The 27,253-nt window shown below is 36.8% G+C and overlaps 2 protein-coding genes across 5 annotated transcripts in view; one reads left to right on the top strand and one right to left on the bottom strand.

The window, feature by feature from the left end:
• The window catches only part of Mettl15 (methyltransferase 15, mitochondrial 12S rRNA N4-cytidine), a 185,103-nt gene extending 183,774 nt beyond the window's left edge, over positions 1–1,329 (bottom strand). For both annotated transcript variants that reach the window (XR_007592640.1, XM_050146938.1), the window contains exon 1: positions 1,210–1,329. The gene's annotated coding sequence lies outside the window, so the exon portion shown is untranslated. The remainder of the gene's footprint in view (positions 1–1,209) is intronic.
• Positions 1,330–1,395: 66 nt separating this feature from the next.
• Positions 1,396–27,253, top strand: part of Kif18a (kinesin family member 18A) — a 71,032-nt gene continuing 45,174 nt past the window's right edge. For 2 of the 3 annotated variants that reach the window (XM_050146937.1, XM_050146935.1), the window contains exons 1-9: positions 1,396–1,555; positions 5,695–6,065; positions 7,634–7,791; positions 16,434–16,538; positions 17,387–17,497; positions 19,825–20,022; positions 23,116–23,292; positions 24,402–24,476; positions 24,685–24,794. In XM_050146937.1, the coding sequence (XP_050002894.1) occupies positions 5,741–6,065; positions 7,634–7,791; positions 16,434–16,538; positions 17,387–17,497; positions 19,825–20,022; positions 23,116–23,292; positions 24,402–24,476; positions 24,685–24,794 (1,259 nt within the window). In that variant the 5' untranslated portion in view covers positions 1,396–1,555; positions 5,695–5,740. Of the gene's footprint in view, positions 1,556–2,003; positions 2,526–5,694; positions 6,066–7,633; positions 7,792–16,433; positions 16,539–17,386; positions 17,498–19,824; positions 20,023–23,115; positions 23,293–24,401; positions 24,477–24,684; positions 24,795–27,253 lie in introns of those variants that run through there. The other variant, XM_050146936.1, reaches the window with a different exon arrangement.

Here is a 27,253-nt window from a genome sequence, read left to right as displayed (position 1 = left end):
TGGAACTCACAGAAATCCGCTGGTCTCTGCCTCCCGAGTGCCAGTATTAAAGGTATGTGCCACCATCGCCAGGTGTGAAGGAGTATTTAAAATAAAATTAACTCTTCTCAATTTTATTGCCAAACCCAGTACAACACAAATGATGTTATTAGTTGGTACATTTAATTCAACCAAAAATAAGTAGTCACTTTATTGTTGGACTATCCAGGACTAAGGAAAACTCATAGAACATGCATGATATATAGTTTGCAATGTTCCTGATTTTCTTCAATAGAAATAGGGACTCTCCATTATAATCTGTGAGCGATCAACACAAAATTCCACTAACAGTAGCCTGCACTGCTGGGTGTGGTGGTGCACGCCTTTAATCCCAACACTTGGGAGGCAGAGGCAGGCAGATCTCAGTTCTGGGCCAGCCTTAGCTACATAGGCCAGCCAAGACTCTGTCTCAAAACATGAAACAGAGATATGAGAGACAGAGAGAAAGGAAGAGAGAGAGAGAATGAACTATACTGAAACATCCACAATTTTACAGTGATATTCAATCAACTGGAATATAACCTCCAGCAGGGCAGAGACATTGACTTCATTATGGACTAATGTGTTCCTAAAATCATCAAGTAATAATTCCTAAGTAAATGGACAGTCATATAAACAACAGCAATGAAATCAACATCAGAATACTAAATTTATCTCAAGGGCTGAGGATGATGGGGGGCTTGCCTAGCCACAATACAAATATAAAATGCAAAATACCCTGCCAAATTAAAAATGAGTTTCTCACGAAAAATATTTCCCATGTTTCCATGCATTTTTCGTTCTAAAGTATACATTCAGAAATAATACAATCTAGAACAACATTCAGCAACAACCTGGTCGAATAATGTACTAAGCCAATATCATTAAGTGATTTTTTTTTATTTTGTAATGTCGTCCTTGAACATGTAAAAAGCCGTCAAATTACCAAATATTTTCAGTCAGCCATAACGAGAACAGGCCAGGAAGCCCTGACAAGACTTAGGACCTGGAGCCAGAAGTCTTGAACTCATAATTAATTCAGGTAGAAGCCCTATACCTTTCATAGCGTGAGACCTAATCCTTGGAAGCCTGAGTAACCAGAAAGGAAAAAAAGAACAAAATAACCCATGCCCTTTAACACGCCTTCTGCCCCCAAGGGGAAGCACACCACCCCACACCACAGGAACCTACCCACTCCCAGGGTCTGCGACCAAACTAAGGCTCCCAGGTGGCTTCCCACCAGCACCTCCGCCCTAGCTCCGCCCACTCCGCCAGCGGCTCCCGGAAACGATCGCGCGCGTTGCCACGGAGACGCCCAGAAAAGCCGCTTTCCCCCCGCCCCACACACCGGCCTGGGAGGCCCGGCCTCAGGCGCCAAACTGCGAGACGCCTTGGAAACGTCCGACGTGATGACGTCAGCAGAGCGGCAGCCAATGATATACGTCGCTGAGGAAGCTAGCTTGGGTTTGAATTTTGTGGCTGTGCCTGGAGCGCCTGGAAGCCTTCTCCGCCAAGTTTCCGCGGACGCTTTCTCTAGGTGAGTGAGCTGGGCACTGTCTGGGGACGGGTTCTCGGTCTCGGGAGTGGAGGGTCCGGCGGCGGCGTTCAGGTCTGCGGACAGAGGAGCTTTGGGCGCGGAGTGCGGGACCCGGGTCCCCTTGGTCCCCCCGGCGGGAAGGACCCGGGGCTGCCTGTCTGAGGCGGCACGACTCGGCCCGCCGTTGCCAACCCCGAGGTCCCGGGGCTTCGCCTTCGAGCCCCGAGAGGAAGCAGGTCCCTTTAAAGGGTAGCTGGCCCCTTTCCCAGACCTGGACTGAGGGCTCTGACAGTCCAGCCTCCTGGAGTGTGAGGTTCCTTCCGGATTCCAAATTCGGAGTAGCCTGCTTAAGCTGCACACGTCAGTGTGCGACGTCTGTGCTTTACTGTCAGGTGAGGAGCTTTTGCACACAGCGGCTCTCTGGTCACTGGTCAGTCCGGAGCTCAGGTGTAGCAACGGGCGAGACCGGCCCTGACTGCCCACCTGTGTTGCCGAGGACCACAAAGAAAAATAATGAAAGACCTGACGGCAAGGAGCGATTTTTGCAACCCTTTCCTATAGGATCTCGTTGGCCTTGGCCTTACAAAGAAGCTGACTTTGCTGGTGTTGTCATTGCACCTCGCCCAGTTCCCACCTTGGGTTTGCTTTCTTTAACTTTGGTGTTAGACTATGAATTGCACGGAAATGATAACTAGCACTTGCTATTAAATGCACTATATTGTAGGAACTATGTAAGTAAGCGAGAATGATTTGCTATCAGAGGTATGCTCGTTATCGAACCCGTAGTTACAGATATGCAAGGTTTCTCATGTGAAACAGCATCTCGTCCCGCTATAATTATAGCGCAAATCAGTAACGACACGAATAAGTGAGTTTCTGGTGTTAATGCGGTGAAGAGCGATGGAAAAGATAGCCCACTCTCGGTGCTGACCTTCCCTCCGTGGCAGCTTGTCATTCTGCCCTGGTGTCGGTAAGCCAGTCAAATCAGTGGCCCGAACACTGAAGTTAATGTACAGAAAGGTTTATGCCAGAAACTCTTAAGTGAGGAGAGTTCCCTGTTCTAAACAGTGTTGAAGCAGAATTGTATGGGTTTGACATAATTCATAGCTTTGTCATTCTACTTCTGTACCCCTGTTTGGAAGCAGTCTTTTCTCTTTCGTAGTTGTGTATTTTGGATTTGGATCTGGGTCCAGTTTCTGTCTCATTAGTAAAAGCAGTTGGAAAAACTATGTTTATAAACAGACATTGCATGATTATAATGATGGTTGAATGACGTGAATATAAAGCGTTTGCTGTAATTCCTGCCAGAGAGTGACTTATTGTCACCCCTATTGCCATCACCACATTGAAGTAATGCAAGTATTTTAAGCGTAATTGTTAAGAATAGTTACTGCACCCAGGTGGTGGTGGTGCATAGCCAGCTGGTGGTGGCACACATCTTTATACACTGCTTATGTATTCAGAGGTCCAAGTCTTTGGTGTCTTAGTGACATGGAAATTTAAAGAGCATCTGTATATGCATAAAGTGTGGTTGAACTTTATGCCAGTCTCACTGGAACAAAAAGAAACTGACAAAGAACAACAGTGTGAAAAGTTCAACTCTACTATTATCCTTAGAACATCTTATTCCACAGATAACAATAACTTTCTGATTAAACATGGTCTCTGCACTTGATAGAGTCAACTAGATATGAATTTCTTTTTAATAACTTATATATTTTATGTGTGTTGGTGTATATGTCTGTGATAATGATGTCGGATTCCCTGAAACTACAGTTACAGACAGTTGTGAGCTGCCATGTGGGTGCTGGGAATTGAACCAGGGTTCTCTGAAAGAGCAGTCAGTGCTCTTAACCACTGACCCATCTCTCCAGCCCCCTAGATCCCAACTTCTTAGTTACCCATGTTAGAAAAAACAGCATCTCTTCAATGTATAAATAATATCATTAATTTCTGAAGATGTCAGTATCTTGAAGTATTTATTATCTTTAAGAAATGTATATCTGAAAAAAATAAGAAAAAAATGCCGGGCGGTGGTGGCGCACGCCTTTAATCCCAGCACTCGGGAGGCAGAGGCAGGCGGATCTCTGTGAGTTCGAGGCCAGCCTGGCATAGAAGAACTAGTTCCAGGACAGGCTCCAAAGCTACAGAGAAAACCTGTCTCGAAAAAGAAAAAAAGAAGAGGAGGAGGAGGAGGAGGAGGAAAAAGGAAGAAGAAGAAGAAGAAGAAGAAGAAGAAGAAGAAGAAGAAGAAGAAGAAGAAGAAGAAGAAGAAGAACAACAACAACAACAACAACAACAACAACAACAACTGTATATCTGAACCTGGTGGTAGTAGCACATGCCTTTAATCCCAGTACTTGGGAGGCAAAGACAGGCAGATTGCTGAGTTTAGGGTTAAACATATTTTTTGACTCAGTAGGGATATTTTGAGCAAAAGTGATGGGAATATGTGAGGTTATAGGCAAGGTTGATCAAAAAACATTATATACGTGTATGAAATATTCAAATTTTTAAAATGTCTTAAATGTAGTTCTCATTGAGTCAGTGGTCTCTTTGTTATGGACACTGGTATCCAGTTCCTGGGTTTAATCTGTCCTCCTTCAGCCTCCTCAGTAGCTATAAGTACAGGTGTGTCATGGGCCCTATTTGTTTGATTTTTCTATCCACCCTAGGTATTTGATTAAGAAAATTCAACCATGAGTAGAACTCTATGGAAGGGCACAGGTCTTGGGTTCAGTTACTAGTATGGAGGAAAGACAGTTTTCTTTGCTTTCTTGTATTCAGGAAGTAGGAAAATGCATGAATTCTGTAAAATAGGATCAGTCTTCCATTGTTTAAAAGGATAAAACTAGGTAAAGGGAGGCCAATCTTCCAAATTTTTAATGAGATCTAAGAGTTTACCTCTGAATTTGAAGCTAATTGGGGATTTCCTGGGTTTTTTAAAAGGCAGTAAGTATTGGTCAAGTAACATTTTTTTTGGAAGAAATTCTGTCAGTCTCTTAAAGGAACTTAAGAAGAATAATGTCACATGTAACTTTGTGTTTCAACCTGTTACAGATTTTAAGAGAAATTGATCTTATTTCTCATTCCTCTTTGTTCTCTAGCTGGAGAAAGCAAGGAGTCCCTTGAGCATTCTTTGAGCTCTACAGATAAAATTACATCCAGGCATTTGAAAGTAAACAGTTATAAAGGAAATAAATGATTTAATTAAATTGACCATGCCAAAACCTGGCCTTGCAGCTCCATTAGCCTCCCCTTTCACAAGCTTGTTACTGTCACAGAATTTTGGACTTGCCACCTGAAATATACATGTGTGTCCAGTAAAGTGGCTTAGCAGGTAAAGTTACTTGCTGCCAAGTCTGATGACCTGAATGGGATGCTCAGAATCTACAGGAGAGAAGAGAATCAGCTTCTGCATTTGTTCTTAGTTGCCTCGAGTTCTCTGAGTAGCAGCGTGAGGCGTAGTGAGCTTCAGCATAAGGTTGTTGTGGTCCTTGTTCGGTTGATGTTTAGGTAGTCACGGTGAGGCTTTGTGGATATAGCTTCTGATATTCCTAGGAGATATGATCTCGCTGCACATTAAGAGATCAGAGAATAGGACCTCTGAATACATGAGTAGTGTATACTATTTCTCTCCTCTCCAGACATGTGCTGGCTAGCCACTGCAACTTAAGAACTAGCCCACTGTATCTCTGACACGCAGGGAGAGACAGCCTGGATGCATCCTTCCACTTCCAAGAGACTACAGACAAGATCCCTTTTACTAAAAGGAGTTCCCAAGCTAAAATTTCCGTTATTACCCTCATCTGATTCAGAAAGATCTTTCTCTGCTCATTTTCATCATCCAACCTAAAACTGTGTTAGAGCCATTTGAAAAGTCAAATCAGAAAGTGAATCAGCTCTAATGTTTGAGTTTTGTTTAAACTCAAGAACGTGATTAATATTTCAGGAAATTCTTACCATGATTTTGTGTACATGTGTGCCATTTTGGGGAGATGTTTAAGTTTATAGGACTATATACATTTCTCCAGTAATACATTTTCTAGGTAAGTGGAACATAAACATTACCTTTTAAACAACTATTACATGCCAGTTTTAAGTAAAACTAATAGTGACTTTTTCCTGTTTAATTTCAGAAAACTGCCCCAGCATTCATGTGAGCAGGAATCAAGATAACTAAAAATGTCTGTCACTAAGGAGGATTTATGTCACCACATGAAAGTAGTTGTTCGTGTGCGTCCCGAGAACACAAAAGAAAAAACAGTTGCGTTCCATAGAGTGGTTCATGTTATGGATAAACATATGCTCGTTTTTGATCCCAAGCCAGAAGAAGTCAGTTTTTTTCACAAAAAGAAAACTACAAATTTTGATATTACTAAAAGACAAAATAAGGATCTTAAGTTTGTATTTGATGCTGTATTTGATGAAACGTCAACTCAAATGGAAGTTTTTGAACACACTACGAAGCCAATTCTTCATAGTTTTCTGAATGGATATAATTGCACAGGTAATTGTTTCAGCTTGAAGTTGAATTTTTTTTTCTAACTTCAGTTTTAATCTTGTAATAAATCAAATTCAAGGTATAAGCATTCCAATAGTTTTAAGACTTTTAGTAGGGCTGACTATATGTTTCAGTGATTAAGAACACTGACTGCTTTTCCAGAGTACCTGGGTTCAATTCCCAGCACCCACATGGCAGTTAACAACTGTCTATAGCTCCAAGATCTGACACCCTCCAACCAGACATACATAGAGGCAAAACAATAATGCACATAAAACAAAAATAAACAAATTCTATTTTAAAAAGAAAACTTTAGTAAATTTAAGTGCAAGCTTTCTTTGAAATGTAGTCGTACATAGCTTATTCTTAATGAAACTTTCTCTTCCTGGAGCCCTGCCATTGGCCCTATAAACACTCTTTGCAGTTTTATTAAGCCATCTGCTTCTTATAATTGGTGCCAGATTTGTCGCCATTTAAACTGACGAGTATATCCACTGTTGACCTCTACAGTCATCTGCCCCTGTCAAGCAGCCTGCCGTTTCTTTGCAGAACTATCTATAAGATGCCTTAATATGAAAAGGTTAAATAAAACGTGGTAAGCTTGAGAGTTGTGTGCTTTTTAGCAGATCTTCAGCCCAAGAAGCGTTCCTTATACCATGGGGAGGCTATATTTAGTCTTTGAGGAAAGACCAGTTAATTCATTGTCATAATACTAGTATCTCATTTTTTAAATTGTCAGTTGTTATGGGGTTTTCTCTAACATATTCCACATTATAACATGTTTCACTAAGATTGTCTTACTCAGTTTGGTCACAGAAAATTGATACTCTTCATCCTTGATCAAGAACAAAATGCCGTTTATTGGTTGGAACTGCTTGTTCTAACTTGTATCCAAATGTTTTGAAGATTCCTCCCTCATCTTTAAAAAAAAAAAAAAAGATCTCTGTCAATACCATTTCTTTGGTTTCTCTATGGCCTTATACTAATTAGCTGTCTGAAAACTTCTTTCGTAAGCTAAAGTGAAACACCAGCTTAATTCATTCCAAAAACTATTTTATCAGTTATTAATATATGAGAATCTAATGACTGAATATGTATGGTATTGAGTGTTTGCATTTGTAACTCTGGATTTCTTTTACATTTGAAGAAATGCATGACTTCTTGATGGTACTGGATAGAATTGTGCAAATAAGTAATTTGCCTAAAACAATATTTAAGAACAATTTTATAAATCACCTTTATGAAATTCGTTCATTTCAACAAACTTATGCCTGCTTTGCTCCATGTTATTTGCTAAAGCACAGTCTGCCTTGGTAGAGGCAGTATGGTCATGCTACTGTAGAGGGATATGGATAGATATCATATTCTGATGGCAAATAAGTGAGTAGGTGCTTCTGCCTGTCACCGTGTGGGAAGCACACAATAACATTAGTGCTAAGTAGAAACAGGTGATACCTATTGGATCTAAGTTAGTTACTGTTCAGGATATCAGTTAGAGCTAGCACTAGCCTGCATTTAGTATTACTATATAGGAACAGTGAGTGTTGATCTCTCCCCTTTCATTGAAACCTCAGTACTTGCATATGGTGCCACTGGAGCTGGGAAGACTCACACAATGCTAGGATCAGCTGATGAGCCTGGAGTGATGTACCTAACAATGTTAGACCTTTTCAAATCCATGGATGAGATTAAAGAAGAAAAAGTGTGTAGTACTGCAGTTTCTTATTTAGAGGTAAGTTGACACTAACCTCAATATTAATCATTGTCTGAGAAAACTCAGTTACTCAATTGCAATGGTCAATTCAAATTATTTTATGCAGGAATCTTCATGTGAATGTTTTCAGTCATTAAAATTCCTAATTATGTTTTTCATAATCTTACTCTAATTTTAATTTCAAAGTATAGAGACATTGCAAAAATAGTATGTAGAAAGAACTTCCAGAAAACCTTCACTGAGATGCCCTATATGTTAAAATTTTACACCTGCAGTATACTCTCTGTTGTGTGTGCATTTATTATTTGGTACTGTTTAAGGTATAAATTTATTGAACCAGGTAATTTTTAAACCACAATCACGGAATGTTTATCAAAATCAAGAAATTAACAGTGATTATCATTGTCTAATCTATGAACCTTAATGCAATTTTGATAATTATATTATTAATACCTTTTCCAGAAAGTATTTCAGATCATAAATTACATTCATTTGTATGCCTTTGGCTTTCATTTATGAGCAGTTTTTGTTTCCTTTGTACTTTATGATACTGCCATAAGCCCCTCAGTTTGTTTTTGTTTCTATTAGACTTGGTTTATTATCTGGCAGACACACCACAGAAGTGGTACTGTGTACTTCCTACTTGCATCAATTCCCTTGCATACCTGATTGCTCTTATTAGTATGTTAACTTTTATAAATTTTGTTAGGGAATTTTCGGGTTTGCTGATGATTCATATTTGAATATATTATAGATAATGGTGATCTTTAGACACCAACGTTTCTTCTGTTTATTCCTTAGCATTTACTGTAAGGATACCTTTTCCCTTTGTTGCAATCTCATAGACTCGTGGATTATTTAATAGTAAACTGGAGGTATTTTCTGTGATTTGAGGGATGGGAACTTTTTAAATTTTTATGTGATGTGAATGCAGATATGGATGTGAAGACGTCTTTTAGGAATTGATTCTTTCTTTTTTTTTTTTTTTTTTTTTTTTTTTTTTGAGTTGGTTCTGTCTTAGCACCTTGTTGAAGTAGGGAGTCTCTTATTTTTTCCACACTACACCAAGCTATCTGGCTTTCAGGCTTCAGACCTTGCTTACTGTCTCCCTTAGGAGTGCTGACTTTACACATGAACTTCAATGTGTCTGGTGCTTTTTTAAAAAAAAAAAAATAGGACTTCATACAGTACATACTTTATTTCATATCCCATAACTCCCCCAAGATTCTCCCCTCTCCCTATCCACCCAATCTCATGTTCTTGTTCTTAAAAAAGAAAAAGCCACTAAAAACATGGAGTACAAATTATTCCTGAGCATGGACCTGCTCTAGAGTGTAGTTGGTATACCCATTGTCAGTCCTTTGAATAAAACAGAAGTCTGATGTGGGGTTAGTGAAGATCTTTTCCCATTCTGTAGTCTGTCGTTTTGTCTTGTTTACAATGTCCTTTGCTTTACAGAAGCTTTTCAGTTTCACGAGGTTCCATTTATTGATTGTTTCTTTCAGTGTCTGTGCTGCTGGAGTTATATTTAGGAAGTGGTTCTTTGTGCCAGTGGGTTCAAGTGTACTTCCCACTTTCTCTTCTGTAAGGTTCAGTGTGGCTGGCTTTATGTTGAGGTATTTGATCCATTTGGACTTGAGTTTTGTGCATGGTGATATTTTTATTCTTCTACATGTTAATATCTAGTAATGCCAGCACTACTTGTTAAATATGCTTTCTTTTTTCTATTTGATTTTTTTTTGCTTCTTTATCAAAGATCAGGTGTTTGAAGATGTGTGGATTGATATCCGGGTCTTCTATTCATTTCCATTGATCCTCCTGTCTGTTCTTATGCCAATACCAGGCTGTTTTCAGTACTGTAGCTCTGGAATAGAGTTTGAAGTTAGGGATTGTGATGCCTCCAGAAGTTCTTTTATTGTACAGGATTGTTTGGGCTATCCTGGGTTTTTTGCTTTTCCATATGAAGTTGAGTACCGTTCTTTCGGGGTCTTTGAAGAATTTTGCTGGGATTTTGATGGTCAGTGAGAGTTTTACTTCTTTTCCAATCTGTATTCCCTTGATCTCCTTTTGGTGTCTTATTGCTCTAGCTAGGACCTCAAAAACTATATTGAGTAGTGGAGAGAGTGGACAACCTTGTCTTGTTCCTGATTTTAGTAGAATCACTGTGAGTTTTGCTCCATTTAGTTTGATGTTGGCTCTTGGCTTGCTGTATATTGCCTTAATTATGTTTAGGTATGTTCCTTGTATCTCTGTTCGCTCCAAGACCTTCATCATGAAGGGGTGTTGTATTTTGTCAAAAGCTTTTTCAGCATCTAATGAGATGATCATGTGGCTGATGGTTCTGATGTGTTCTTGAATTCGTTTTGCCAGCATTTTCTTTCGTGTTTTTGCATCAGTGTTCATGAGTGAGATTGGTCTGTAATTCTCTTTCTTAGTAATGTCTTTCTGTGGTTTGGGTATTAGGGTAATTGTAGCCTCATAAAACGAGTTTGACAATGTTCCTTCTGTTTCTATTGTGTGGAATAATTTAAGGAGTATTGGTATTAGTTCTTCTTTAAAAGTCTTGTAGAATTCTAAGCTGAAACCATCTGGTCCTGGGCTTTTTTTGGTTGGGAGACTTTTGATGACTGTTTCTATTTCTTCAGCAGTTATAGGTCTGTTTAATTTGCTTATCTGGTCTTGATTTAATTTTGGTAAGTGATATTTGTCCAGAAAGTTGTCCATTTACTTTGTTTTCCAATTTTGTGGAGTACAGGTTTTCAAAATATGACCTGATGATCCTCTGTATTTCCGCTGTGTCTGTTGTTATGTCCCCCTTTTCATTTCTGATTTTGTTAATTTCGATATTGTCTCTCTCTGCCTTTTGGTTAGTTTGGATAAAGGTTTATCTATTGTTGATTTTCTCAAAAAACCAACTCTTTGTCTCATTGATTCTTTGTATTGTTGTCTTTGTTTCTATTTCTTTGATTTCAGCTCTCAATTTGATTATTTCCTGCCGTCCAGTTCTCTTAGGTGAGTTGCTTCTTTTTGTTCTAAAGTTTTCAAATGTCTGTTAATTCACTAGTATGGGATTTTTTTCCAGCTTCTTTATGTGGGCATTTAGTGCTATGAACTTGTCTCTTAACACTGCTTTCCTTGTGTCCCATAAATTTGGGTATGTTGTGTGGTCATTTTCTTTGTATTTTATTTAGGAAGTCTTTAATTTCCCCTTTTATTTCTTTCTTGACCTATTGATGATTCAGGTGAGCATTGTTTAATTTCCTTGTATTTGTGTGTTTTCTGGAATTCGTATTGCTGTTGACTTCTAGTTTTAAACCATGGTGATCTGATAAGGTACATTGGGTTATTCCAATTTTTTTGTATTTGTTGAGGTTTGTTTTTTTACTTAGTATGTGGTCATTTTTTGAGAAGGTTCCATGAGTTGCTGAGAAGAATGTATTTTCTTTTCTGTTTGGATGGAATATTCTATAGATGTCTGTTAAGTCCATTTGAGTTATATCATCTGTTAGTTCTCTTATTTCTTTTTTCATTTTCTGTCTGACCTGTCCATTGGTGAGGGGGGAGTGTTGAAGTCTCCCACTATTAGTGTGTGGAGTTTAATATATGATTTAAGCTTTAAAAATGTTTCTTTGACATATGAGCATGCCCTTGTATTTGGGGCTTAAATGTTCAGTATTGAAATTTCCTCTTGATTGATTTTTTCCTATGACTAATATGAAACGACTTTGTCTCTTTTGACTGATTTTACCTTGAAGTCTATTTTGTTAGATATTAGGATAGCCACACCCGCTTGTTTCTTAGGTCCATTTGATTGGTATATATTTTCCCAACCCTTTACTCTGAGACGACGTCTGTCTTTGAGGTTGAGATGTGTTTCTTCTATGCAGAAGAAGGATGGATTCTGTTTTCATATCCAGTCTGTTAGCCTGTGCCTTTTTATAGGTGAGTTGGGTCCATTTATATTAAGGGATATTAATGACCAGTGGTTGCTATCTCCTGTTAATTTAGTTTTCATCGTTGGTTATGTTATTTTGTGCATTTTTTTTCTTCTTCGGGATTTACTGTTATGCGGTCATCAGTTGTCTATGTTTTTGTTGGTGTAGCCATCTTCCCTGGGTTGGAGTTTTCCTTCTAGTATTTTGTGTAGGGCTGGGTTTGTGTCTAGGTATTGGTGAAATCTAGATTTGTATGGAATATCTTTTTTTGTCCTTCTATGGTGATTGACAGTTTTGCTGGGTATAGTAGTCTGGGCTGGCATCCATGGTCTCTTAATGTCTGCATAATATTTGACCATGATCTTCTGGCTTTCATTGTCTCCACTGAGAAGTCAGGTGTAATTCTGATAGGTCTTTCTTTATATGTTACTTGGCCTTTTTCCTTTGCAGCTCTTAATATTCTTTCTTTACTCTGTATGTTTAGTATTTTGATTATTATGTGGTGGAGAGGACTTTTTGAGGAATCCAATCTATTTGGTGTTCTGTAGGCTTCTTGTATCTTCATGGCATATCTTTCTTTAGGTAGGGCAAGTTTTCTTCTATGATTTTGTTAAATTTTCTGTGCCTTTGAGTTGAACTTCTCCTTCTTCTATACCTATTATCCTAAGATTTGGCCTTTTCATGGTGTCCCATATTTCATGGATTTGGGTTAAGCTTTTGTTAGATTGAATGTTTTCTTTAACCGATGAGTCTATTTCCTCTATTGTATCTTCAGCTCTTGACATTCTCTCTTCCATTTCTTGTATTCTGTTGTTAATGCTTGCTTGCGTTTGTGGTTCCTGATCTTTTTCTCATGATTTCTGTTTCTATAATCCCTTTGGCTTGTGTTCTCTTTATTGTTTCTATTTCAGTTTTCAAGTCCTGGATAGTTATATGTTTGATTTCTTTTCCTTGGTTTTCTTGGAGTGATTTGCTGATATCTTCCAATTTTTTGTTTGTTTCTTTGACTTTTCCGCCACTTCTTTAAGGGAATTTCTCATATCTTCTTTCAGAATTTTAAACATTCTCTTGAAGTTATTTTTAGGTCGTTTTCTTCTGGTTCATCCATAGATTTTTTTTCTTTTTTTCTTATTAGATCTTAATTTCTTATTAAGACCGTGGTCTAACATTATCTCTGTTACATTCTAGAAATAGATCTGTCTATACCTTCACTCCTTGGTTGTAGCTTGTTAGAATCAACAGGTAAGGGCTAGAGAGTTAGTTGACTAGTAAGTTAAGAACTTTTTTTTTTATTCATTAAAGATTTCTGTCTCTTCCCCACCGCCGCCTCCCCTTTCCCTCCCCCTCCCCCAATCAAGTCCCCCTTCCTCGTCCCAAAGAGCAATCAGGGTTCCCTGCCCTGTGGGAAGTCCAAGGAACACCCACCTCCATCCAGGTCTAGTAAGGTGAGCATCCACGAAACTGCCTAGGCTCCCACGAAACCAATAGGTACAGTAGGATCAAAAACCCATTTCCATTGTTCTTGAGGTCTCAGTAGTCCTCATTGTCCACTATGTTCAGCTAGACCGGTTTTAACCCAGGCTTTTTCAGACCCAGGCCAGCTGGCCTTGGTGAGTTCCCGATAGAACATCCCCATTGTCTCAGTGTATGGGTGCACCCCTCGCGGTCCTGAGTTCCTTGCTTGTGCTCTCTCTCCTTCTGCTCCTGATTTGGACCTTGAGATTTCAGTCCGGTGCTCCATTGTGGGTCTCTGTCTCCTTTCATCGCCTGATGAAGGTTAATATTCAGGAGGATGCCTATATGATTTTCTTTGGGTTCTCCTTCTTATTTAGCTTCTCTAAGAACCCGAATTATAGGCTCAATGTCCTTTATTTATGGCTAGAAACCAAATATGAGTGAGTACATCTGATGTTCCTCTTTTTTGGTCTGGCTTACCTCACTCAGGATGGTGTTTTCTACTTCCATCCATTTGCCTGCTAACTTCAAGAAGTCCTTGTTTTTTACTGCTGAGTAGTACTCTAATATGTATATATTCCATACTTTCTTCATCCATTCTTCAATTGAAGGGCATCTAGGTTGTTTCCAGGTTCTGGCTATTACAAACAATGCTGCTATAAACATAGTAGAGCATATATTTTTGTTGTATGATAAGGCCTTTCTTGGGTATATTCCCAAGAGTGGTATTGCTGGGTCCATGGGTAGGTCGATCCCTAATTTCCTAAGAAACCTCCACACTGCTTTCCAGAGTGGTTGCACTAGTTTGCATTCCCACCAGCAATGGATGAGTGTACCCCTTTCTCCACAATCTCTCCAGCAAAGGCTATCATTGGTGTTTTTGATTTTCGCCATTCTGACAGGTGTGAGATGGTATTTTAAAGTTGTCTTGATTTGCATTTCCCTGATCGTTAAGGAAGTTGAGCATGACCTTAAGTGTCTTTTGGCCATTTGAAGTTCTTCTGTTGAGAGATCTCTGTTCAGCTCAGTGCCCCATTTTATAATTGGGTTGATTAGCCTTTTACGGTCTAGTTTCTTGAGTTCTTTATATATTTTGGAGATCAGACCTTTGTCAGTTGCGGGGTTGGTGAAGATCTTCTCCCAGTCAGTGGGTTGCCTTTCTGTCTTAGCAACAGTGTCCTTTGCTTTACAGAAGCTTCTCAGTCTCAAGAGGTCCCATTTATTCAATGAGGCCCTTACTGTCTGTGCTGCTGGGGTTATACGTAGAAAGTGGTCTCCTGTGCCCACGTGTTGTAGAGTACTTCCTACTTTCTCTTCAATCAGGTTCAGTGTGTTTGGACTGATATGAGGTCTTTAATCCACTTGGACTTGAGTTTTGTGCATGGTGATAGATATGGGTCTATTTTCATTCTTCTACAGATTGACATCCAGTTTTGCCAGCACAATTTGTTGAAGATGCTCTCTTTTTTCCATTGTATACTTTTAGCTCCTTTATCGAAAATCAGGTGTTCATAGGTTTGTGGGTTAAAGTCAGGGTCTTCTATTCGATTCCATTGGTCGACTTCTCTGTTTTTATGCCAATACCAAGCTGTTTTCAATACTGAGGCTCTGTAATAGAGTTGGAAGTCAGGGATGGTAATGCCTCCAGACATTCCTTTATTGTATAAGATTGTTTTGGCTATCCTGGGTTTTTTGTTTTTCCATATAAAGTTGATTATTGTCTTCTCCAGATCTGTGAAGAATTTTGATGGGATTTTGATGGGGATTGCATTGAATCTATAGATTGCTTTTGGTAGAATTGCCATTTTTACTATGTTGATCCTCCCAATCCAAGAGCAAGGGAGATCCTTCCATTTTCTGGTGTCCTCTTCTATTTCTTTCTTCAAAGACTTAAAGTTCTTGTCAAATAGATCTTTCACTTCCTTGGTCAGGGTTACCCCAAGATATTTTATGTTCTTTGTGGCTATCGTGAAAGGTGATGCTTCTGTGATTTCCCTCTCTGTTTCCTTATCCTTAGTGTATAGGAAGGCAACTGATTTTTTGGAGTTGATCTTGTATCCTGCCACTTTACTAAAGGTGTTTATCAGCTGTAGGAGTTCTTTGGTAGAGTTTTTGGGGTCGCTTATGTACACTATCATATCATCTGCAACTAACGAAAGCTTAACTTCTTAGAACATTTGTTTCTTACAATGGGCCACGGTTATATTCCCAGCATCCATGTGGCACATAGACATGCATGCAAGTAAAACACTTAACACAAAAAGCAATAAAATAACTAAGTCTTTAAAAAAGAAATTCTCAGGGGAACTGGCTTTCATTGAGAATATTCATTCTACATGGTTGGTTGAAACAGGCAAGAGTAATTGCTATACATTAGACAAATAAGATCTAAAAGAAAGTGTCTGCTAACTTCAACAAATTTATTATGTTTTTAAAATGATGTTATTATTGAATATAAAGACATACCAGAAAAAGAAAAAAAAAAAACATGTGAACTACTAAAACATGAAAAGAAATGGCAGTGCATACATACCTACTATGTCACATTGTAGGAGTCTATGTGCATTTTCTTTTTTATGCTTAGGATCATATCTGGAATGTCATGCATCTTAATAATGCAGAATGCTCTACCAAAAACTTTATCACCAGACAAGAAAAAAAATGTTTTCTTAAAGGTCTGGTTTTCTGATTTTCCTTAAATTTTTTCAGAATTGCTGTTATCATTTTGTTTGCAAACGCTGAATGTTGTGCCTTTACTAGATTCGTAAAATGAAGTCAGCATATTATTTCTAATTATTATTTGTACAAATCTCTTTTACATGATCCTGAAGTTATATACCTAAGATGTGTGCTAAATGTAGGCCATAAAGCTCCAATCCTTATTCTGTTGTTAATTTTATAACCATGGGCAAAGCACTCAGCATCTTAGGTGTTCACAGTTCAGATGAGGGAGACTCATACTAATTGTATGTTAGACTGAAATTGAAGGAGTAAGTGACATAAATATACCTGTTTTTGCCTGGGTTTCTGTTTAACATTTAGTCTCTAAAGTTGGTATAATTTGCAGCGGTGAGAAAGCTGACTTATCTTTATTTTGTCAGAGTTGTCAAATAAAGAATTAGTGGGTGAGAATATAATAGCACCAGTTTTAATATTCAGTTGTAAACTGACACAATCAAAGTGTGGGTTTGTACATCATCAGCCAACAATGTTCACGTGAGATAATCAGTTAGTTAGACACCACTGTATTTTGGTTCTTTTTATTTTAAGGTATATAATGAACAGATTCGTGACCTCTTGACAAATTCAGGACCACTTCATGTCCGAGAAGATGCCCAAAAAGGAGTCGTTGTTCAAGGTCTCACTTTACACCAGGTATACTTATGAATGTTTTTTCTTTCTGGTAGAGTAGCAGATCTGCAGGTTTCCATTTCTACCACTTTGACTCGACTGTGTTTGAAAAAAAAACAAACAAACAACTAATGAACTTAAAGACTAAAGTGAAATTTTAAGGGATCTAAAACCCTGAGTGATTTTTTTCCCAAGATCACAGAGGTGCTTGCAGAATAGATATCAGAAATGAGGATAGCCTTATTTTACTGACTTTTATTGACTATTCTTTTTTTGTTTGTTTGTTTTAATTTTTTTGGTTTTTTTATTAATTAATTAATTTATTTATTATGTATACAATATTCTTTCTGTGTATATGCCTGATGGCCAGAAGAGGGCACCAGACCTCATTACAGATGGTTGTGAGTCACCATGTGGTTGCTGGGAATTGAACTCAGGACCTTTGGAAGAGCAGGCAATGCCTTTAACCTCTGAGCCATCTCTCCAGCCCCTTTTTATTGACTATTCTTGTATCATCTTCTTATGAAATAATTGATGGATATTTTTCCTGCTAAAAATCTGGCTGAAAATTTATTATTCTGCTAAATGTTTGTATTTTTATCTCAGAGACTAGATTTTACCTCTTATTCCTTATATAGCACCAAGTACTAAAGAGATGATACAGAGTCAATATTTATTAAAGAAGAAAATTATATTTAACTTTTAAAACTATTGTTGAGTAAGTTTACTAAGGGTCTGGTATTTAGCTCAGTGGTTGAACATTTTCCTCATATTCATGGGGCCTTGCATTTGAGTCTCTAGCACTTAAATAAAAGTTAGTTGAAAATTTAAAGATAGATTACTAAATATTTTTTTGCTCTTTGAACTCCTAGCCCAAATCCTCAGAGGAAATATTACAGCTACTGGACAATGGAAACAAAAACAGGACACAGCATCCCACTGACATAAATGCCTCATCTTCTCGTTCTCATGCTGTTTTCCAGGTACCGGGCCTTTAGACTATTACTCTTAAGTTGGAATTTAAAATAAAGCCAAGTTTATGAATCATTTTCATATGTTACAGCAAAATCTCTTTTATGGGTAGCTCTGTTCCTCAGCGCTTCTTTAATTTGCAGCTTTTGTTTGCAATTATACTTTGTTTTAAGACATAATCTCATTAAGTTGACCAGGTTGGCTTTGACGTCACTTAAGTAGTAGTGGCCAGCCCTGACATCAGTTCATTTTACCCCAGACTCCTGAGTCTCTGAGATTATTGGCACTGTGACATCTTGCCCACTATTAGCACGAATAGTATATTCCATACAGTAAGTAGTAAGATGCTTTCCCAGTGCACATTGTTCTTGAACATGCTTCAGCATCAAAAATATTTAGAATTGAGATGACATGCTTCCAACACATGGGTTTTTATTTTTGTGACGTGCAGAATTTCTTGAAAATAGAGAATATTAAAGTGGAAATGGGAGATGCTTACCATGTAATCAACTGCATTCCTTAAGAATGATTCAGTACTGCATTGGAGAAAGTGTCCACAAAGATCCAAAGTTGCAGATATTAGTATTCATTATTGTTTGTAGTTTTTGGTGCTTTTTATATCCAGATGATTATTTATGTAAAGTTTTACTGTAGATTATATGTTGTTTGTTTGTGTGTCTTATATATGTACTTAGTTATAGGTGTGCCATGGTGTATGTGTGGAAGACAAAGTTCTATGGGGAATCAATATTTTTTCCACCGTAGTTGGGTCTTTGAATCTAACTCAATCATCAAGTGTTGGAGGGCGGATGCTTGTTGGTTCCCGCCCCTCCCCACCTTAAACCCTGAAATAATCACACAGAAACTGTATTATTTAAATCACAGCTTGGCACTAGCTTCTTATTGGCTAACTCTTACATATTAATTTAACCCATTTCTATTAATCTCTGTATTGCCACGTGGCAGTGGCTTACCGGCAAAGTTTCAGCATCTCTGACTCTGGCAGCGGCTCCAAGGCTCCTGACTCCAGACTCTGCCCTTCTTTCTCCTAGCATTCAGCCTAGCTTTCCCTACCTACCTAAGTTTTGCCTTGCTATAGGTCCAAAGCAGTTTCTTTATTCATTAACCAATAAAAGCAACACATAGAATAGACAGAAGGACCTCCCACACTAATCAAGCTTGGCAGCAGGTAACTTTTACCCTCTTACTGGCCTGTGAAATTTATCTTCTCAAGAAGTAACTGTTACAATCAAAAATGTTTATATCAAGCCATTCAGATAGTTTCCATTCAGTAGTTTCTCTGATCTTTCCTCTTCCACTAATATTTTCTTTATCAAATCTTCAGAGAAATGTTTATGACAATGAGATTTTGCTAGAATGCATTATATCTTTCCTATGTCTTCATCTCTTTCACCTGTCTTGTTTCAGTTGAAGTGTACAAAGCAACTGAAGATGGTTATATAAGGGAGGTAGCATACCTACCATACATGAAGTCCAAATTTTAAATCTTCAGCACCAGTTAATCTGGGCACATTGGCTCAGACCTATAATTCTGGTCTTTCGGAAAGAAAAGATTCTGAAGTTCAGGGTCATCCTTGACTAGTAAGCTTGTAGCCCATGACCACTAGTCTAATAAAAGAAGTTGAGTGGAATATACCTTCCTGAGCTGCTGAAATACTTGAATTGATCAAATTATAAATGGACAGTTATTTTCACTCATAGGGCTGAAAGATTCAGTCTTCTGTCAACTGGTCTTATATCTTTGTAACCTATGGTGAAGCAAAACATAATTGAATGGGGTGTTGCTTACCTTATAATCTGGATGTGAAAATTAATAGAAATAAAGAAAAGCTAGCCTTCTGTTATTTCCTTGAAGGAAATGCCACCTTGATCCAAAAACCTACTACTTTCTGCCCTCTTTGCTTTTTGTGAAGGGTAAGGGAAATATCATATGCCCAGGTTGTTCTGAAACTCTCAGAATCAAGTGATCTATCCACCATAGCCAAACACACACATGCACACACCCTTCCCCACAAGTAACCTGTACTGCATATAGACCTATTAGGTTTTCATCTAGTGACATTAAGGCGGATAAGACAGTTAACAAATGGGCCCTTGGGGCAGCCTTTAGTATCAAAACTCATATATACAAGTCTTTATTTTCATATTTTTTTCGACTTCGGTAATTCTGGTACTATAATTATCAGACAGATAATACATTGTTGTGCTGGCTTTTAAAAGAAGAATAACTTTTTCTTCATATGTATGTTTTTAATGAAACATTTCTTTTAATTTTATTAAATTTTACCCTTATTTTTTCCCTGTTCTATAATTTAAGATTTATTTGCGACTACAGGACAAAACAGCAAGCATCAATCAAAATGTGTGTGTAGCCAAAATGTCACTCATTGACCTGGCAGGATCTGAGCGGGCCAGCACTTCTGGTGCTAAAGGGGCACGATTTGTAGAAGGGACAAACATTAATAAATCACTTTTAGCCCTTGGGAATGTCATCAATGCCTTAGCAGATACAAAGGTAGGTACTATATGTTTACTTTGTAAATGTTTCGAAAAATAGTTTCTACAATATGTGGTGAATTAGATCATAAGCATAAGTGCCTCTGAGCTATCTAATGGTGCTACGTGAGTGTCAGTGTTATTTTATGTTTTTTGTTTTGAGTGAGAGAGAGCATTTTGTGGTACTTTATGGGACTGAACACAATACCTCACATGTGCAAGGGAAGTACAACTGCCTCTGGTTGTCTTTTGAGACCAGATCTCAAATGAGTTGATTAGTCTGGTCTTGGACTTTAGCCCCCTGTTTCACTCTCCACTAGCAGTAATTACAGGACTGTTCCTCCAGACTCAGCAATAGTTGCTTTTTTTCAGTCACCAAGCTTTGGACTTGATTAAGCAAAATGTTCAATGATCACTAGACAGCAAGAATGATAGTAAACTTGACATGAAGACATAAAAAAAAAAACTCTTTTGAGTAAGTCTGTCTAGTTAGTATTTTATAATATACTGTAAAATTGAAGTAATACAAAAGTGTTAGGAAGGAAAAGAGGCTTAAGGTCTGAAGTGTAATTATGTAATAGAATAATTACTGAATGCTTTGAAGCATTTAAAATGTTTTACATGCACTGTATAACAGAAGTACTTACTAGTATACAGTATATTTGACAGTATATTAAGTTGTTTCTAAAATGTGGTAATTGATGCCAGAACAGACTTAAAAACTTTAGGAAGGCTGGGTGGTCGTGATGCACACCTTTAATCCCAGTACTCGGGAGGCAGAGCAGGTAGCTCTCTGATTTCGAGGCCAGCCTGGTCTGCAAGTTCCAGGACAGCCTACAAAGCTGCACATAGAAACCCTGTCTCAAAATACAAAAAGGAAAAAAAAAATTTAGGAAAATTACTGTTAAATTGTTGAAGGTGTTGTTATTTTGATTTAGAATAATGTATTTTAAAATAATTAGGAAGACCTTCAAGAGAGAGCAAGTTACTAAAATTGCGTGACCATTGAAAAAACAGCATGTTTTACATTCAATGTTGAACACTCAAAGATTTGCACGTTGTAACTTAACTTTATTGATTTGTAAAGTTAAGCCATCAAAGTTGAGGGTGTTTGCCATAATTTCCACTTCTCTAATGGGAAAGTTATATGATGATATCATTAATAACATTAATGAATCTTTATATAAAATTTGTTCTGTTAAAATGAGAACTGTATTTTTAATATATCTTTTTAATGAAATATATATTTTAATAAACTTAAGTATTTAATTTAATGAAATATTTTATTGCATTTATTTGTGTGTGTTTAGTATGTGTGAGCATGTGGTCTCTTTATACACTTGTGGAAGTCAGAGGTTTGATTACATTTATTTTCTGGTTAAATCTCTTTTTAAAAATTAATCGATTTTCCTGCAAAATTCAAGATGTTGTTTTTTTCCTGCTGTGTAGTACTCCATTGTGTAAATGTACCACATTTTCCTTATCCATTCTTCGGTCAAGGGGCATTTAGGTTGTTTCCAGGTTCTGCCTGTGACAAACAATGCTGCTATGAACATAGTTGAGCACATGTCCTTGTGGCACGATTGAGCATTTTTTGGATATATATCCAAAAGTGGTATTACTAGGTCTTGAGGAAGGTTGTTTCCTAATTTTCTTGAATTTTGCAGGAAAATGGATGGAGCTAGAAAACATTATTCTGAATGAGGTAACCCAAACACAGAAAAACAAGTATCATATGTACTCACTCATAAATGGTTTTTAAACATAAAGCAAAGAAAACCAGCCTACAAATCACAACTGCAAAGAACTTAGACAACAATGAGTACACTAAGAGAGACTTACATAGATCTAATCTACATGGGAAGTAGAAAAAGACAAGATCTCCTGAGTAAAATGGGAGCATGGGGACCTTGGGGGAGGGTTGAAGTGGGGAGAGGAGAGGCAGGAATGGGAGCAGAGAAAAATGTAGAGCTCAATAAAAATCAATAAAAAAAATTAATCAAACTGGTTTATAAAGAACTCATATCCAGGTAGATTTAGATTCATAGAAGAGTTGATAAGATGATGCATATTTCTTAATCCTACTTCAACTTGATATGCCATGCCCTGTTGATACTCATGGGAGGTCTGCCTCTTTCTGCACAGAAACAGGAGGAGTGGATTGGGGGTGTGTAGAGGTTTGAAGGGAATGGGAGGAGAGGAGGAAGGAGAGAGTACAGTCAGGATATAAAATAAATCAGTGAGTTTAATTAATTTTAAAAAATTAGCAATTGTGATCTGACCAAGCATTCAACATCTAAGAAACTATCCTATGAGTGTATGTATGCAAAAATGTTAGAGTAGTCAGTCCCTAGTATATTGAATAAACAATGCTAACATGATACCCTATCAATTTTAGAAAGATTGTCTGATCTACAACCATTGGTGGGAACAATCACTTAGATTTTTAGAGGATGCATTCTTTTGTGTTGTTGCTCTTCTGTGTTATAATACCTTTATAAGTGGCTAATAAACAGGAAACAATGCTTATTTCAAAGAAAAAAAAGGTGATACACATCTTAAATATGTATCTCATGCCTAGTTTCCTTGTAAGTTTTTGGTTTTGGGGGGTTTGTTTGTTTGTTTTGGTTGTTTCCTTGGGGTGTTTTGCTTTGTTTTGGAAATATAATCTTGTTTTGCCATCCAAGCTATGTACCAAGAAAGTGGGATTAGAGGCACTATTGCTACCTGTCATCTATTGAAATATCTTTAAAATGTCACCTTTAGCTGAAAAATCAATCTCGATCATTGTTTTGTTGTGAGATTCGTTCTTAGAGATGTCAATTTCAGATGGAGTTTTATTTATTTATTGTGTGTATGAATGTGTATGATGTTGAGGTCAGAGGACAGAGTGAGTCTCCCTTTTGCCATGTCAGCTACCTTTCTTTACCTACTAAGTCTCCTGTCAGCTAGTTAGGACTTTCATAATAGTCACTAAGTAATCAAGATGTGTTTGCATTCATCAAACACCAGTGTTATCATTGGACATTGCTTAAATTCCTCTAGTGAAATAATTGTCACTTTTCATTTCTATGTGGAAAAGGATATAAGAATTCTTGTTTTTTTCTTTCAGAGAAGGAATCAGCATATTCCTTACAGAAATAGTAAGCTTACTCGCTTATTGAAGGATTCTCTTGGAGGAAACTGCCAAACTATAATGATAGCTGCTGTTAGTCCTTCCTCTTTATTCTACGACGACACTTATAACACTCTTAAGTATGCTAACCGTGCAAAAGACATTAAATCTTCTGTAAGTGCATTTACTTTGTCTTGTTGTGAGAATATTGGATATATGTTATTCTTATAACTCTAATTAAAGTCTTAATTATGGTCGTTTTTGTTAATGATTTTTGACAATATGAGTTAAAAATGTCCTGCCTAGTTGCTATTTGGATAGCACCACAGAGTAATTAGCCATGAATTTGATATATTTAGATTTAATTTTTATTTAATGTAATAAATATTTATGGAAAATATTGCAATTTATCTGAACACCTACTAATAATACGTACCTTGGTTTATAACATTCTTTGCAAATGAATTTTCACATATATAACATTGTGCTAAATCAAGGAGTCTAACATAGACTATTTAGGGAAATGTTCTTTGCCTGAATTTTGGGACACTTTAAAAAACACACAAGTGAAACATACCTACTTTAAAACTACAGAGATTTGGATTAAAAGAGATCTCAGTTAAATTGATATGCTGTCCCCTTGACTACTCCCTTTCCTCTTTAAGTGTCTGAAGATGAGCAGTGTGACACCCTTTGAGAAATGTCCATATACTATTTATATAAAAGGCCAAACTATATGAGTGTACAAAGATTTTCACACATTTTTTATGTTTTTACTCCAACCGATTGTGGAGTATTCTAGCTTTGTTTTTTATGCTCCACATTACAACTGTGTGGACCAAAGCTTGAAGCAGTTTAAGTAGTTGATTTTTAACTTTCTTAAATAAGAAATTTCTATAATATTAAAAACTGTGTTTAATTTCCCCCCCCATCTATAAATGTGGAGGGGGTCATACTGTTGTACAAAATATGAAAAGAGTAAAAATCTAGTATGAACTCTAGCATAAAACAGAATTCTGAATTTCTTAAAAGAACAAAGAAAATGGGCAATTTTATTATATTATATTGTGCATAAGTACTTGAGGGTATTTTTTTCAGTACATCAATTTGTTTATAATTTCATATACATACGAACCATACTCTCTTGTCACAAATTTTAAATTATGGTTATAATTAAACATGTCAAAAAGACAAAATTAGTGGAACCAAATTAATGAGATACAATGCCACATTATGCTGTGTTTAGCTATGTGATTATAATCATAGTTTCTATCTTTTGGCAGTTGAAGAGCAATGTTCTTAATGTCAACAGTCACATATCTCAGTATGTAAAGATCTGTAATGTACAGAAAGCAGAGGTATGTATCCTGTTCTCGGTGATACAGTCATTGGCTGTATTTCTTCCCTTAAGGAATGCTTTATTTCTTACTATCCAAAATTTAATACATTTTCTATTTTAGTGGAAATCTGTTTTATTTTATTATTTATAACTGAACTTTTGCTGCAGCCATGTATGATGGAGACAAATAATTTGATTTGTATTTTAATTAATGTTTTCTCTGCTAGATTTTAAGGTTGAAAGAAAAACTAAAAGCATATGAACAGAAAGCCTTGACTGACAAAAATGACTGTGAAAAATTAGTACATTCAAAAACTCAAGACAAAGAAATTGAAAGGTAAAACTTTTAAACCAGCTTTTGAGAAATGTATGGTTATAAAATATAGCCTTACATTAATAATAATCCCTTCTTGTTATGTATTATGTATGTATATCTAACTATATACACTCAGTTGTGTTCATAAAATTAATTGTCCTTTGTATTTGACACTTTGAAAAGCACTTCTTTTGATTCTATAGATACAAAAATCAGAAGAAAAGGCTAGTTTCATCATGTGTGAAGTTAGTTTATTTTGAATGGTGCTTTTTTTTTTGCCGTTCCTACTTGTATAGTTTTATGAAAATAAGATGTTTATATTGATTCTATATAGATCTAATTCACTTATTAATTTTAAATTATTGTCTGAGTGAACGTCTTGGTGATGTAGAATGATAGAATTTTATTTCCTGTTGAAGGTACCCCACTATCTTTCTTCTACCTCTAATTTATATTTCTTGGTCTGTTTCTTCTATGATTCAACTTGTAAACTTGTCATCAATGAGAGAGGAAAAAAGTCCTTTTACATACTATGCTATTGACTGCTGTCATTCTGTTTTTCTCCCTAGACCTTATTTACAGCTTTGTAGATTATGTTGAGTTCTAGAGTATTAATTTTCACCTGACCACTAAAGCACTCTTTTTAAAGTAGAATTAAAAGAGGTATTGTTTCCTTGATTACAGAGTGTAATAAGACCTCTCATATTTAAATTATATTGAAATTGTGTGTGTAGGAAGGTAGGTGGGGATACATTAGGAGACAGCTTATTTTTGCCTTCCACTGTAAATTTTAGAGATAGTACTGAGGCCTTTGGGCTTGTCCAGAAAGCACTTTTACCCACGGGGCCATCTCCGTGACCCAGAAGTAGTAGGCTCTGTCCTGTATTCTCACACTGTGCTATTTTACAAATATTACATATAATTCTGACAGCTATTTCTGTTAGTAACAGAAGTCAGTTTTCCATATCTCCTTAGCGTTCCCTGTATGCTGTTGAAGTGAAAGGGCACTAAATGTCCTTGTTTTTCCTTCATGGTGAAATTGTTTAATCTTCCGAATGACCCATTATGAAATTAAACTGTTGTTATTTTGTTTGTAATATAAAATTTTAATTCCATGCAAATTTTCTCATCTTAAAAAATACTTAAGTGTTTCCTTGTTCCTCAATTATTCGTTTGTTTGTTTGTTGAGGCAGAGTTTCTCTGTGTTGTACTGGCTAACCAAGAACTTGCTCTGTAGAGTAGCCTGGCCTTGAACTCAGAGATCTACCTGCTTCTATTGTTTAACTAAAAAGGAAAGCTTCAACATAGAAAAATTACATATAACAAAACAGGTATCAAGCAAGAATTACAGTTATAATATTTCTATCTACCTTATCTTATCATAACTGAAAATTACTGTAACTATTCTTCAACTCCATCAAAGACTCCAGAAGGATATAATATTACCTACATAAACAGGAAGTGCATTGTAAGCAACTTCCAAAACTCTAGAATTGACAGAGACATCTCGCTGCCTGGACAATCACCCAAAGTTTTTCTGTAACATTGGGGCATCCGTCTTCAGCCTATAGGCCCATAGTATCTGGCAGACTTTTCCCTGAAGCAGGAAATTTCAAAGACAGGTCTTCTGTATCCTGCAGAATGTCTGACAGACTATTTCTTGAATCAGGAACCCCAAAGGATCGTCTCACCTTTAGGCAAGTTCAGCAGTCATTTCTCTCTCTGTGGGTCCTGCATGTTCAGTTCACACAGCTTACCATCAATCAGTCCAGGCAAGAGCAGTTTCTTGCCCAAATGGCTAACAAACTCCACGAGGAGCCTCTTCAATACCCATCATACTCTTGAAGTAGATTGGTGCTGCCAGGAACAGATGTGTCTCACTGTTGTGAAAAGTCCTAAATTCTTAAAACATTTTAAATGCCATATTCTGTAGTTTTTCATGATTTGAAGATTATCTAACTGAAATATATCTCTATATATCTAGAAAACCTAACTAACATGATTATAAGCTTGACTATTATAGATGATTATCTATTAACCTATATTTCTTAGTTATACATTACATTTTTGAATGAGCTAGACAAACACAATGCCTTAATTAAGACCAGAAATAACAAATACACAGTATAACAAATTGACCTTAAGTTTGTACGAATAAACCAAGATCCATACCAATGCAAATCTCTATAACATATCTCCCTTTAAATGTAAAGAAACATTTAAAAACAGTATTTGGAAATTTGGGCATAGTTCTCTCCAAACTGCTTCCTGCTTTTTGTTGGATGAAATAGTTTTTTGGGAATGTTCAAAGCGATGCTTCATTTGGTCTTGGTCCATCAAACCACATTAGTCTGGTTCTCATCTTCTGCAGAAACAAAAGCAGAACCTCTTTTCCAAAGCAACAAATCCTTAGACCCAAATTTTGGAATGAAAATAGGTTGCTGTAGGTTAGCAGCCCATACAATAAAATGTTTCTCTGT

This window comes from Alexandromys fortis, unplaced genomic scaffold (genome assembly GCF_014885135.2).
Source record: "Alexandromys fortis isolate MF-2015 unplaced genomic scaffold, M_Fortis_MF-2015_v1.1 scaffold_12, whole genome shotgun sequence".
NCBI classification, from domain to species: Eukaryota; Metazoa; Chordata; class Mammalia; order Rodentia; family Cricetidae; genus Alexandromys; species Alexandromys fortis.
The sequence above is the reverse complement of the archived record's forward strand: the minus strand, read 5'-3'. Positions and strand labels throughout refer to the sequence as shown.